Source organism: Diadema setosum, chromosome 16 (assembly GCF_964275005.1).
Source record: "Diadema setosum chromosome 16, eeDiaSeto1, whole genome shotgun sequence".
NCBI lineage: Eukaryota > Metazoa > Echinodermata > Echinoidea > Diadematoida > Diadematidae > Diadema > Diadema setosum.
The window spans coordinates 18,372,896-18,388,223 of NC_092700.1; the positions used below are offsets into that span (position 1 = coordinate 18,372,896).

The 15,328-nt window shown below is 40.1% G+C and overlaps 1 protein-coding gene across 1 annotated transcript; it reads left to right on the plus strand.

Annotated features, from left to right (window-relative positions):
- The first annotated feature begins 1,640 nt into the window (after positions 1-1,640).
- Positions 1,641-15,045, plus strand: LOC140239653 (monocarboxylate transporter 12-like). Its single transcript, XM_072319482.1, has 3 exons — positions 1,641-1,923; positions 14,072-14,212; positions 14,885-15,045. The coding sequence occupies exons 1-3, from the start codon at positions 1,641-1,643 to the stop codon at positions 15,043-15,045; spliced, it is 585 nt and encodes a 194-aa protein (XP_072175583.1).
- Positions 15,046-15,328: the final 283 nt, after the last annotated feature.

The window sequence follows — 15,328 nt, forward strand, 5'->3', positions numbered from 1 at the left end:
ATTTTCAACAACAAAACATCGTTGAAATCTCTATATTTTCTTCATAGAATTGTATTACTGTCCCGCAGAGGAGTCACCTTGGATGCGAATCTGAAATGATAACGTTTCTCGAAACTTTCTCTATAGGATTGTTTGTCTATATGTCTATAGTCTCATCATAATCGCAAAAATAGAAAGATTACGATGAAAGCGTAAAGAAAATTCTTTTTTTGTTTCGGTGTCTTCGTAGTGATGTCGGTCACAGTCGCAAGCAGATGCCAGTCAAGATTAATGAGGTGATACAATTGCATTGTGGTTGTAAGTTTCTATTGTTTTGCAAAAGGGTATTTTCCTTCCCTATTGGAATTCTTCTTAGTCCTGTTAATTCGCAATACTCTGCAAATATCACATAACTCAGCACCCACGTATTATGACGTCACAAAAAAAAAAAAAAAAAACGTGAGCGCGCTCGGCAATCAGCATTACCAACAGGGTATAACAGCTCGAATCGGATCAGCGCTCGCAGTCCAACGCACGAACCCTGAGGGCTTCACCCATAAAGATCTCTCACTGGGCCTTTATTAATACTGCATAGTAAGTTGTCCAGATATACTTCAATCATGTCAATTTTCTTCTTTTTTTGTCAGTGTTCTATATGACTAGTATAGACTTTTATGCTTTATCTCTGTCAAAGTAATTGTATAGTTTTTGTTGTATCTAGAGGTATGACTGATAAAGATTTTTATGTTATATCTCTATTTAGAAGGATGTTACAGTTTTTGTTAAAGTGAGGCTTCAAGTGAGTTTCCAGCTTTTTTATGAGATGATAAGAATCCTCGTGAAATATGAAAGGGCATACAATTTTAGGTGGAATTCAAAGTTTATTTGATGAAGATTTGTATTGAAAAGGCTGAGATATTAAAAAAAAAAAAAAAAAGCAGGTCCTTATTAAAGGTGGATCCCAAACCTTTAATTTGGGCCACTTTGTTTCATCATAAGTTTTGGATATCTCAGCCATTCCGAAAAGCCAGTTTCATCAAATGAAATTTGAATTCCTCTTAGAATTGTATGCTCTTTAATATCAAACAAGTGCTTCTCATTTTCTCACAAAAAGTTAAAATCTGAATCTTCATTTCGACCCAAACTATACCATCCCTTGAGAATGATACAATCTATGACTGTTCTGTATTTAATGCCGTAAAGGGGATAAATCGACCTCATGACATCTCTAACGACTGGTAGGGACCTGTTTTAGAGTTCATGCGTCTTTATTAGATGCAGGAATAACAACATTTCAACATCAATTCAAGTTCTTTTTTGTTTTTCCATGCATAGATAGGATATAGCGTTGACCTTCAATATAATATGCATTTTTTTTCTCAGTGACGAACGACATTCGTTAAGATACTTGCCCTGTAGGACAATTTGATCATCACCATTGCTCTTTACCATCATCAGAACTTTTATTCTTTTTTACTGTTAACGCCCTAATTCTACAAGTATGACATTTAGTGTTTTAATTTCCCTCTCGATTTTGCAGGAACTTATTGAATAATTCAAAGTTTTCTCTCTTGATTTTCAGGTACTTTTTGAATAATTTAAAGTTTTCCCTCTTTGTTCTCAGGTACTTATTGATTAAATGAAAATAAAAGAATCCGAACATGGCAGATCCCGAAAAAAAAGTCACACCGTCGAATGAAACAAGCGGTTCCGAAGATGCGACGCAGCCCAATGGGAGATCGAACACGACGCCGAATCGAAGCCCAGTGGACGGCCGCTGGGCTGTGGTCGTTGTGATAGCTGTTTTCGTGGCAAGGACAGTTTTGACCAGTCAGATCGTAGCGATGTCCGTGCTCATCGGAGAGTGGGAGGGTCAACTTGGAATCCCAGCCGTTCAGCTGGCCTGGTCGTACTCCATTATCACGTGTCTTCGCTACTGTGCAGGTGCGTGTGAACGTGGTCCATTGGTTTTAATTAAACCTTTAGAGAGAGAGTCTAATGGTTATAAATTGAGGTGCGGCAAAAATGCGAATTCTTGAGACGAATCCGGATTCTTCTCCCTCTGAAATAATAATGTAAATGACTTGCCGTTCATTGTACAAATGCATAATCGTAAAAACCGAATTCTTGAAAAACAACAATAACATGTTTTATATAATATTCAATGTATTCAGTTCTGCACTCATGAACGAAAAAGAGAACACATCTGTCGGGCAAAATATCGTAATAATTTCCCTGCATAACCGCAAAAAAAAAAAAAAAGATAACTTGAAATTTGCTATTTTTACCCATCACAACACAGAAACATTACAACCGTTTGTTGTGTAAATTCTTTTGTGTCATATCTCAAAAAACCAAAACTGCTTTTTCATGAAAAATTAGTACAGCAGGTCGCAAAACGCACGTACATATTTACTTTATATATCAGATGATGAAAACTGCAATTAATCTTGTGAACACGCTATTACTCGATCCCTTTGAATGCTTAACCCCTGCGAATCCATACCGGTATAATTATGTACCCTATAGGCATTTATCACCTCAAGAAAACAGTCATCTAAGAGGAACTACAGTACTACAAATGCATGTTGACTTCCATTGATTTATCACCCAGATCATCACTTAGTATAGCCAAAAGAAATGTCTGTCTGTGTGTCGATATGATTTATCACAACTGGTTGACTAATTGCCCTCCATCAATAAGTACCGATTATTCTGTGTTTTAGCAGTATTATAGCCATGGTTAAATAAAAAATGGATATATGGATAGGCATACTCAGGTTGGACTCCGAACCAACGATCTCCTGATTAATGGAAGTCAGGCCTCGCAGATATACTATGCAGTAGGCTTACCTGAGACTGCAAAGGATAAGGGGGTATCTCACCGGGCTTGAAACTATAGTTCGCGACTAGTTCGCGACTCCAGATTTTGCTTGTTGCAGAGACGTCTCTGTGACGTCTCCGAGATGTCTCCTGAAAATTACATAGTCTCACATTAGTCGCAAGAAATTCAAACATGTTCGATTTTTCGCGAAGTCTCCGCGACGTCTCCGAGACGTCTCCATCAGTTGCGGAGACGTCGCGGAGACTAATCATATCCGCGAATGCTGAGACGTCACCGAGACCTGCTGGAGACGCTGTTTGACCTATACTTTAGAAATCACGTGACCCATCTGCGTGCTGACATCCTGCCTAGATTAAGTCAGATGATTCTGCAACGGCTCCCTTGTTGAAATTTTTTGACACCTGCCATAACTCGTCTCAGAGATTTCTCCTTGGTGAGACTGCAAGACATTTCTATGTTGGAGACGTCTCCGCGACTGCTGCGACTGATAAGTTGGAGACGTCGCGGAGACGTCTCCGTTGGTGAGATACTAGCTATAACAACCAGCCCTGCCTGTCTCGCGAAAGCTCGGTAGTCTATAGTGGATACGACACCGGTCTAGTAATCAGTACATCTTTGGTTCGAGTCTAACTCGAATGTGTATGTCCATGATGTTCTTTGTTATCATGGTTACTGTTATTAAAACACTGAATAATCGGTGAAAGGCCATTCGTCAATCAGTTACAATAAATCAACTCGACCAAAATAGAGGAATACTTTGAATCAATATGCAGTACCAGCTGACGAGCACTGCGGGTAGTCTAGTGGGTATACCATGCCGATCTATAACAACAGAACAATCAGGAAATTGTAAGTTTTTCCTCTTCCTGTCTTTTCTGACCTTTGGCCTCCTGTTTTTTCTTTCTGTATGTAAGAGAGCTGCTTTGTTTTTGTGTGTGCGTGCGATTGTTTGCGTTTGATTTGTTTTATATTCCCTCTCGTCTGTTTCCCACGCAATATGTTTTATCGTTTCTTTTGACTATTACTACCTTACTCACGAGGTGACTGCGTTCGACAAGCTAGGCTTTTTTTAACCGTTCCCTCCATTTCCGACATCTTTTCCTTGATGCGATTCAGTCACAGTTCGCTCATGTATTTCCTTTAACTCAAAGTATGTTTTGTTTTATTGTTTAAAAAAAATGGTCTGCATTAAATTCCTTGAATATGCAAAAGTAACATTGTACTATTTTGCATATGCAAATGTCATATTGTATTGTATACTTTTGCGTTCCAGTTGTGGGTCGGTCGATGGAGGTGCACACTAGTTTTGATTTTCAGTACTTATCACATTTATACACTGTATCCATTTTGTGTGTGTGTGTGTGTATTATTTTGGACTAAATATCAGTTTTCTGGTAAACTGTACGCTTAGAAACATCCGTATTAAGCGCCTTATAAACGTATTGTATTATTATCATCATTAATATTATTAATTAAATAAATTGGAATGAAATAACATGCATGTGTATGCCCATGATATTTTGTCATGGCTACTTAATACTAATACTGCGTTAACACCATGTTTCCGGCGGCCACGGCAGCCCTGTTTGCCCGAAGTGGGCCGTGGATGGGTATACATTCTCCAGACGTGTCCCCCCACCGCCCCCTCCCCCGCCCTCCCCCGTACTGCAGTATTCCAGGGCTCACACGGGTAAATATTTCCCCATGGAGACGTGTGTTAAAATTCAAAATTCCAAAAAAAAAAAAAAAAAAAAAATCTGTGAAGTAGCTGGGAGAAATGAGGTTTTTCATCCTCACTATATAACCTGAAAAAGTGAGATATACCCTTTTATCCATCAAATTTCCCAGGGGGTTCTTCTGTTCAAACTCTGTCCAAGGGTTCGCAAAGCCAGACTATACGAGTTCTTTTCACTCAAAAATCACCTCAGTGTACTCCCGTTATAACGAACACGGTTATAACGAAGTAAAAATTCAGACCACAACATCATTCGCTCTATGTATTTTCATTGTTTATTTGTTCAGTTATAACGAAATTTCGATAAAATGAAAGAAAACTGCCGGTCCCGAGGGCTTCGTAATAACGGGAGTCCACTGTATTTTCTATACTGCACCCAATGTAGTCCCTTCCAATTCCATGAAAAAAAAAAGCTTTCATCTTCTAACCAAAATAAAGGTTGAAGAGGAATTCATACTCAATATTTGCAGCTATTCACTTTTATGCTAAACTGCAATTCTAATTTGTAATTAATTTTCTTCTTCATCTATTTTTAGCATCTTTGGTACGATTTTGTGAAGAGGTCAGAGACATTCCATTTTATTTACAGGTGTGAGCCTTATATTCCTGTTCGTTCCAGTCCTCTCCCCAGTGTACATTATACTCTGTCATGGCATTTGGTCAGGCTAGACTAACAATAATTTCCGTTGCGTCCCGCTACCGACGGGCCTCCAAGTTTTGTTACGGCCTATAGCGTGTAGTCTAAGTCATGTTTTATTGCGTTCATCCCGGCCGTTTTGTTACGGTATACTATAGGTTCCTCATTAGCAGCGGGATTGCCGTTGCTTTTTTGACAGTCTAAGAATCTGATACGGCATTCACGGCCTGTCACGTATGTCTATCCCGTCTCACCGCGTAATCTCGCGTCCATTTCGTTTTGTCCACGGTGGCCTGAAATGAGACTGCCGCGGCCGCCGGTGGTGTAAACGTAGCATTTAAGCACTGAGTAATCGACCCTTTATACTCACGTCGACGGAGAGCAATTAAATTGTCAGTTAAATTTTCAAAAGAGCAATTAAATTGTCAAAAGTATCTCACAGCTTTAATTTGTCAAGACTCCTGAAGAAGACGGAGACCACTGAAAATTTGAGTCGAATAAACTTATTCTTTATTGATTGGCAAAAATGCATTACCAGTTTATTTCTTAATTTCTTTGTGGAGCCAATACGTGAATTCTTAACATGTTTATATAATATACACACCCATACATATACTAGAAATAAGGAATGAGTTTGGGAATGTCGTGGATGAACATCATACAGACCTCCAAGTAGTTGTTAATAATTATTTTTCTTATTTTGATGAACCTTAGACAAAATATATAAAAACAGGCGTTTTTACTTCCAGAGATCTTGCCCCATTTATTGAATAAAATCTGTTTATAATATTTGGTTTTACGATACATCAAAAAACATTAGTACGTAAACCGATCACAATGTTAGTGAGAATAGTTAATTCAATAATGTATTTTTCCACGTATAAAATAATACACTAACCAAAATAATCCCGTTACTCTCATCACTTTTCAACAATATATGAACTCACACGTTTGACAAAAACGCATCACGATGAAATCATTTATTATGATGATTTTTTTTTTCTTATATCGTACTGCTGTATACGGAAGAGAGTATCGAACATAATCATACAACCGTAGCCGATGATTGAGTAAAACAAAGGTGATCGTATGTGTTTGAAGAAAGAAACCTGAGCAAGTAAAATGAAAAGTTTATAACTCAACTAAAACATTATTATGTAAAAAAAAAGTAAAAATCAAACAATGACATTGTTATGATTTAAACAGGAATGTGCGTAAAATCAATCTGAGCACGCTGAGTAAACAATCTGCAAAAAACCCTTGGATAACACAAGGAAAAGAATATTCAAACAAGTCCAGTTATAAGTAATACATAAACGATCATCAATTAGACTACACTGATGCAAACGTTGATATTCAAATATGAAAGAATTTTACACGAAAAAAAAATGTGAGCTCAAGCTTTGAATATTTTTTTTTTTGCTCTTACAACAAAAATATTCATTCATATTCAACACGTACCCGCAATGACTTTCATTCAAAATACTTTACATGGTTAGGAAGAGTATTGCATATACTATAGGCAACGGCGTAAATCCATACTGAGGAGTGGGGGGGATGATCGGCGATAGTCACCATCACCACGATTACAAGCCCATAACCGAACCGGCGCAGCCTTGAGGGGGAGGGGGGGGGGGGGGTGAGAGAAGCTTGGTAACCCCCCCCCCCCCCCACACACACACACACACACTTTACAGGGATCGGATATGTCTCACTCTTTTGCATGAAATATAAAGTGGGAGGAGAGTGATATATTTCTGACAAACTGTTACAAGCGAGCTTGAAAATTGTGACATTTTACAGTCCCAAATCTGCAGTTTGTTACTGTATTTTGTCCGCTTTGGAAATTAAGGGGGGGGGGGCACCGGGTGAAACTGCTGGCAATTACTACTGACAGCAACATCAAGAGAATGGCATAACAATTAAATGCGAGCGAGCGAAGCGAGCGAGCTTGAAAATTTTGACATTTTACAGTAAAAAAAAAAAACTGCCGTTTTGGGCTGTATTTTTTCGCTTTGGAAATTAAGGGGGGCGCACAGGGCGCAACTGCTGGCAGTTCGTACTGGCAACAACATCAGGAGAAAGGCATAACGATTAAATGCGAGCGAGCGAAGCGAGTGAGCTTGAAAATTTTGACATTTTACAGTCCCAAAACTGCCGTTTGTAGCTTTATTTTTAGCTTTGGAAATTAAGGGGGAGCACCGGGCGAAAACTGGTGGCAATTACTGGCAGCAACATCATGAGAATGGCATAATGATTAAATGCGAGTGTGCGAAGCGAGCGAGCTTGAAAATTTTGACATCTTACAGTCCCCAAAACTGCCATTTGTAGTTATATTTTTCGCTTTGGAAATTAAAGGGGACGCACCGGGCACAACTGCTGTCAATCACTGGCAGCAACATCAGGAGAATGCCATAGCGAGCGAGCGGAGCAAGCGAGCCTTAAAATTTTGACATTTTGCAATCCCAGACAATGTCGTTTGTAGCTGCATTTTTTCGCTTTGGAAATTAAGGGGAGGCACACCGGGCGAAAACTGCTGGCAATTACTGGCAGCAACATCAGGAGAATGGCATAATGATTGAGCGAGTGAGCGGAGCGAGCGAGCTTCAAAATTTTTGACTTATTACAGTCCCAAAACTGCCGTTTGTAGCTTTATTTTTAGCTTTGGAAATTAAGGGGGGCACCGGGTGAAACTGGTGGCAATTACTGACAGCAACATCAAGAGAATGGCATAACAATAAAATGCGAGCGAGCGAAGCGAGCGAGCTTGAAAATTTTGGCATTTTACAGTAAAAAAAACTGCCGTTTTGGGCTGTAATTTTTTCGCTTTGGAAATTAAGGGGGCGCACAGGGCGCAACTGCTGGCAGTTCGTACTGGCAGCAACATCAGGAGAATGGCATAACGATTAAATGCGAGCGAGCGAAGCGAGTGAGCTTGAAAGTTTTGACATTTTACAGTCCCCCAAACTGTCGTTTGTGGCTGTATTTTGTCGCTTTGGAAATTAAGGGGGAGCACCGGGCGAAAACTGCTGGCAATTACTGGCAGCAACATCAGGAGAATGGCATAATGATTAAATGCGAGCGAGCGAAGCGAGCGAGCTTCAAAATTTTGACTTATTACAGTCCCAAAACTGCCGTTTGTAGCTATATTTTTCGCTTTGGAAATAAAGGGGAGAGCACCGGGCGAAAACTGCTGGCAATAACTGGCAGCAACATCAGGAGAACAACATAATGATTAAATGCGAGCGAGCGAAGCCATAGCGAGCGAGCGGAGCAAGCGAGCCTTAAAATTTTGACATTTTGCAATCCCAGACAATGTCGTTTGTAGCTGCATTTTTTCGCTTTGGAAATTAAGGGGAGGCACACCGGGCGAAAACTGCTGGCAATTACTGGCAGCAACATCAGGAGAATGGCATAATGATTGAGCGAGTGAGCGGAGCGAGCGAGCTTCAAAATTTTTGACTTATTACAGTCCCAAAACTGCCGTTTGTAGCTTTATTTTTAGCTTTGGAAATTAAGGGGGGCACCGGGTGAAACTGGTGGCAATTACTGACAACAACATCAAGAGAATGGCATAACAATAAAATGGGAGCGAGCGAAGCGAGCGAGCTTGAAAATTTTGGCATTTTACAGTAAAAAAAACTGCCGTTTTGGGCTGTAATTTTTTCGCTTTGGAAATTAAGGGGGCGCACAGGGCGCAACTGCTGGCAGTTCGTACTGGCAGCAACATCAGGAGAATGGCATAACGATTAAATGCGAGCGAGCGAAGCGAGTGAGCTTGAAAGTTTTGACATTTTACAGTCCCCCAAACTGTCGTTTGTGGCTGTATTTTGTCGCTTTGGAAATTAAGGGGGAGCACCGGGCGAAAACTGCTGGCAATTACTGGCAGCAACATCAGGAGAATGGCATAATGATTAAATGCGAGCGAGCGAAGCGAGCGAGCTTCAAAATTTTGACTTATTACAGTCCCAAAACTGCCGTTTGTAGCTATATTTTTCGCTTTGGAAATCAAGGGGAGAGCACCGGGCGAAAACTGCTGGCAATAACTGGCAGCAACATCAGGAGAACAACATAATGATTAAATGCGAGCGAGCGAAGCGAGCGAGCGAAGCGAGCGAGCTTCAAAATTTTGACTTATTACAGTCCGAAAACTGCCGTTTGTAGTTATATTTTTCGCTTTGGAAATTAAAGGGGGGGGGGGGGAGCACCGGGCGAAAACTGCTGGCAATAACTGGCAGCAACATCAGGAGAATGGCATAATGATTAAATGCGAGTGAGTGAAGCGAGCTTCAAAATTTTGACATCTTACAGTCCCAAAACTGCCGTTTGTAGCTATGTTTTTCGCTGTGGAGATTAAGGGGGGAGCACCGGGCGAAAACTGCTGGCAATTACAGGCAGCAACATCATGAGAATGGCATGATTAAATGCGAGTGTGCGAAGCGAGCGAGCTTGAAAATTTTGACATCTTACAGTCCCCAAAACTGCCGTTTGTAGCTATATTTTTCGCTTTGGAAATTAAAGGGGACGCGCCGGGCACAACTGCTGTCAATCACTGGCAGCAACATCAGGAGAATGCCATAGCGATTAAATGCGAGCGAGCGGAGCAAGCGAGCCTTAAAATTTTGACATTTTGCAATCCCAGAAAATGTCGTTTGTAGCTGTATTTTTTCGCTTTGGAAATTAAGGGGAGGCACACCGGGCGAAAACTGCTGGCAATTACTGGCAGCAACATCAGGAGAATGGCATAATGATTAAATCCGAGTGAGCGGAGCGAGCGAGCTTCAAAATTTCGACTTATTACAGTCCCAAAACTGCCGTTTGTAGCTTTATTTTTAGCTTTGGAAATTAAGGGGGAGCACCGGGCGAAAACTGCTGGCAATTTATGGCAGCAACATCATGAGAATGGCATAATGATTAAATGCGAGTGTGCGAAGCGAGCGAGCTTGAAAAATTTTGACATCTTACAGTCCCCCAAACTGCCATTTGTAGCTATATTTTTTGCTTTGGAGATTAGGGGGGGGGGGGCGCACCGGGCGCAACTGCTGTCAATCACTGGTAGCAACATCAGGGGAATGGCTTAGCGCTTAAATGCGAGCGAGCGGAGCGAGCGAGCTTTAAAATTTTGACATTTTACGCCCAAAAAAATGCCGTTTTTAGCTATATTTTTGCGATTTGGTTTGTTCCACTTTTATGGGGGAACCATCCCCCCCCCCCATCGACGCCTCTGCATATGAGGGAGCTTTTGTTAAGTGAAAGATATGCTGCACACTCTTTGACAAAATTAATTAGGGAAATATACGTCAATCTCAACAGTGTACTTATCGAAAGGGATCCAGTATAGCGGAGCTTTTGCATGCTTATGATTGCAATTCAACGATTTGGTGCATAGTTCTGGCGGTATTTGGACAATAATTCCATTAAGAAAGTTCGAAATTTGTCCTCATCTCGGAAATTGCTTGGGGGATAAATGATTTGCCTGCCTAAACACTTTCGTAGGGGCGGGGCAAATGCCCTTTGCCCCCCCCCCCCCCCCCCGAGATATTTTCGACGCCCCTGATCTTCCCTGGGTATACCAATAGATGTATCTTGACTGAATTATCAGTCACTGTCGTTCCTCATGGATGATTCAGGAAATGGAGGGGGTTCAATTATGGCAATATAGTTTTGTTATTGTTTGTTTGTTTGTTTTCGTACATATTTTGCAGATGGTCCCAAGTTACTCTCGTCTTAGCATGTTTACATGTAGGCCTACACTATTTGACGTTGTCAACGTCTGATCCATACCTTACAGTGTATGTCCATGTCCGCGAGCGAGCGAAGCGAGCGAGCGCTTGAGAAAATTATGCATTCGATTTCCTACAAGATAGAATACTGTTCAGCTCTGTTACCTGTCTGAAGGCCGGCGTACAAACGTCATGCAATATGCCAAAATTGATACAATCACATTTCTGCTTCCTCCATTTTTTTTTCTTCAAAATTCAGGGGGGGATGATTGTACAGGCCATCCCCCCCTCCTCCATTTCAGGGGGGGATATATCCCCCCCATCCCCCCCGGGATTTACGCCCATGACTATAGGGAACATAGTTTGTCGAGAAACAGCACTTGAGTAGACCCTAAACCTTCAAAATCTCTTTTCCCAGTAAATACTTCCAGAGTGTGCACGTTTTCCCCTTATGTAGATGGATTAGGGGTCACACATAAAATAGTAAAGTTCTCCCATTTATTTTTCAATTTTCAAAGCTTTGCCCTCTATATAAAAGTTTTCATGACCACTGACTACGAGCTTAGTCAATAATATCATCAGCCTCCATGCTTCATCGAGGTTTTGCCTTTCAATTAGAATTCCGTAAAATACAATAATATGAATAGATCATTCAATCTAGACATAGTGCAACCACTATCATTGACTATGGAAGCCAAAAATGCCCAGTGGGCATTTGAATTTGACACAGAACAATCAATTAGGGTGCAGAACATAATTCATATTCTCCATAGTGCATTGAAGATCAGCATGGAATTTATGGCTATTTCGGTTGCCGTATCCACGAAACTGAATGAACTATATTTACATCTATAAGCACTATCAACGAAAACCTATGATGTAGAATAATGGGCCTAATGCACTTCAAATACCAGGGCGGTATATCAAGCAACGGTAAGGCTTAACAAAAACCAGAATTACAGGACCACGAAATAACAAGGACAGGTGTCGGTTATTGCGAAGCCTTTAAGAGTTCCCTTGAACTTCTCTTGCCCTGGCTAGAAACCTATCATTTTTTTTTAACTCAAAAACGGCTAAATTGATATAGGTTTTCCCGCCCAATTTCATGAGATTTGCACACGATTGAACGATGTGATCATTGAAGTTCAAGCGACCTTCAATGATCACCGATATCAACATAAAAAAAAAACACAACTAACTAGTTAATTCAATTCGATTTCATCAGCATTCTATTTCATGATTTTCTCTGATGAACGTTTTACTTTTATAAAAATCACGTTCAATTGAAAGTTGCACGCGAAACGCATTCAAAATCGCAGCAGCATCGCCATGATGAACGTTAAGGAATTCACGAAAAGGCATAGAGTTACCACTGTTGTTTACAGCATTTCGGCAGTGTTTTTCGTTACTTACTGCTGATGCTCTTTGTAGGAACTCTTCAGTTTGAACAAAGTAATAATGCAAACTCAATGTACTTTGAAATGGGACCTTTCATACTGAAATATCTAATTTCTTCGACAAACCGTTATCCGGAGCAACAATTTTCATACGCATACATGCATAAATCTACAGTCACACTCCAGGATCAGACGACATAAATCCATAAGCTTGAATATGGACAGAACTGAAGTAGCCTATAATGAAATATATTGGTACTTAATTGTTACGAAATCGAACGTCTATCCATAGCTGGCCCAAAACTGAATGCCTACTTTACGTGGTTTGACTGAATGAATTTCTTTCTAAATTCAATGAAATAGAATTTAAAAGGAATGGCATAAAACGGCTTGGCACAAAACGGCTTATAGTCTATAATCAGCCTGCTCCATCAAATAACTAGGTTTTTGCCTTCCAATTTTGCATTTAGTGCATTCAAAAGTATGAACCTATGATGAATAGATCATTTGATTTTGCCATATAGTGCAAATAGAATATAAAATAGCCATTCAAAATTGCCACAAATGCACAATGGGCATTCGAGTTCGCAACAGAGCAAATTAAATGTGCAAAAACGTCATTAATTTTCTCACAGTGCATTCAAGTTCTGAATGGAAGGACACGCGACTGATGTTAGAGCACTTCGACAAATAGTATTCACATTCACAATTAATGTATAATGTTAAAGGGATAGTATATTTTTGGTTGAAATGAGGATTGAGCTTTTAACTTTTTGTGAGATACTAAAAAAAAAACGTGAAAATGTTTCAGAGCATAATTATACAATTCTAAGAGGAATCCCAAGTTTAGTTGAAGAAAAACTGTTTTGAAATGGCTGAGATATAAAACACACACACACACACACACACACACACACACACACACACACACACACACAGAGAGAGAGAGAGAGAGTAAAACAAAGCGATCCTATAAAAAGGTGGGTCCCACCTTTTATTATGATCCCTTTGTTTTGGATATCTCTACCATTTCAAAACCAATATTCATCAAGCAAACATCGGATCCGTCTCAGAATTACGCGCTCTTTCATATTTCATAAGAAGTTTCTCATTTTCTCACAAAAAGTTGGAAACCTGCAGCCTCATCTCAACCAAAACTATACCAACCCTTTAACACTGTCTCCACAAGAACAGTATTTCATACATATCATTATTTTATATGTATAATTTAGGCCAAATGACCGGTTCAAACATTTGTTTCTTTATGCATGTTTCACTTTTCTGGTTTCTTCACTATTCACGTCTGAAAGTTCCTGATCTTTAATACGCATTCCGTTTATCCCAATCTGCAACACACAACCTCACACACACAACGTACTTTAACAATCTAGAGTTTAGGAAAAGTCCCCCAAATTCGGTTGAAATTAGATTAAGGGCTAAGGAGTGGCAAATCAAAATATGACAGGGGCACAATATGCGCCCCCCCCCCATTGCATGGGCTTTATAGGGTTAAAAATTACGCGTGCGACTTCATTTCTCTCTGTACGATACAACATGACAAGCTCAATGCCATTTTTAAACTGACAACCATTTTTTATGACATTAATAAGCATTTTTATTTGACTTCAGTTTATTATGAAGGTGTACTTTGCACCAAATCATCTTTCAAACGAGGAAAAAAAATAGTATTGTTTTGACGAGTATGACCATTTTGGTGATAACAAACCACATTTCTTCCTAACTTATTGTCGACAGGTCCGATAGCGGGTGCTGTTAACCGCACCCTGGGCTGCCGCCCTCTAGTGTTCATTGGGGGTATCCTGGCCTTACTTTCTCTCATCTGCTTGTCCTTTTCCACGGAGCTGTGGCACATCATTTCATGCAGCGTTGTACTAGGTGAGTGTAACCTGTAAAGATTTCTTTCCTTTCGAAAACTTTTAATGAACTGAAGAGGGAATATGATCGGGAATCTACGTGACTGAAGTGTCATTTCAGCCAAGGATCTATATTATTTTAAAGAGATGGTTGAGACGAGGATTTCGTTTCAGATTTTAACTTTTTTGTGAGATACTTAGCAACCACTTTATGAAATGTTAAAGAGCATGGTATTTAGATATGAATTTATAATTTATTTGAGGAAAATCAGTTTTGAAATGGTCAAAATATCCAAAACAAAGTAAAACAAAGCGATCCTATTAAGAGGTGGGTCCCACCTTTTATTAGTATCAGTTTGTTTGGATATTTCGGCCATTTCAAAACCAATTTTCATCAAATAAACTTTAATTTCTTCTTAGAATTATATGCTCTTTCATATTTTGCAAGAGGTTTCTTATCATCTCACAAAGTAAAAGGTAGAAAACTGAAGTTTCATCTCAACCAGACTATACTACCTCTCTAAGTCAAATTAATGGCACAATCTTTCTATAATCATTTCGTATGCTATTTAAATCATAGTGGACATCTTTAAGTAAACAAAATTGCAATGTACCATTTTTCAATTCCCATTTTAAACTCTAAGGCGAAAAAGAGGATGACTGTAACATAATCAAATCCTCCTTTTCACGCCAGGTACATCTTATGGGCTTGTTGACCAAGGATGTGTTATTGCCGTTGGAATCTATTTCGACCGCTGGCACGGTTTGGCCAACGGATTTGCCTTTAGCGGCGCCAGCGTGGGAGTTATGGTAGGGCCACTCTTGACAACGATACTCGTTAATATCTTCACTTAGCGGGTTGCAGTCCGTATCTTTGCGGGAATGGTAACTCACTTCTTCGTGGCCGCAATGGTGATACGACCACTCTCTTCGTGCATGGATGAGAATTGCCAGAAAACTTCCGACACCAAGGTAGCAAGACGCTGCTCCGTAGCAACAGTCAGCCGCGTGGTGTCTTTCCAGGAAGAAACACAATTCGCTCCACAACCTCAAGTCCAGAAACATGACGACATGCAGCAATCAGCTTGTACCCAAGACCAGACTGCCAGTAAGTCATACACTCCCGTTGCAACCTTTT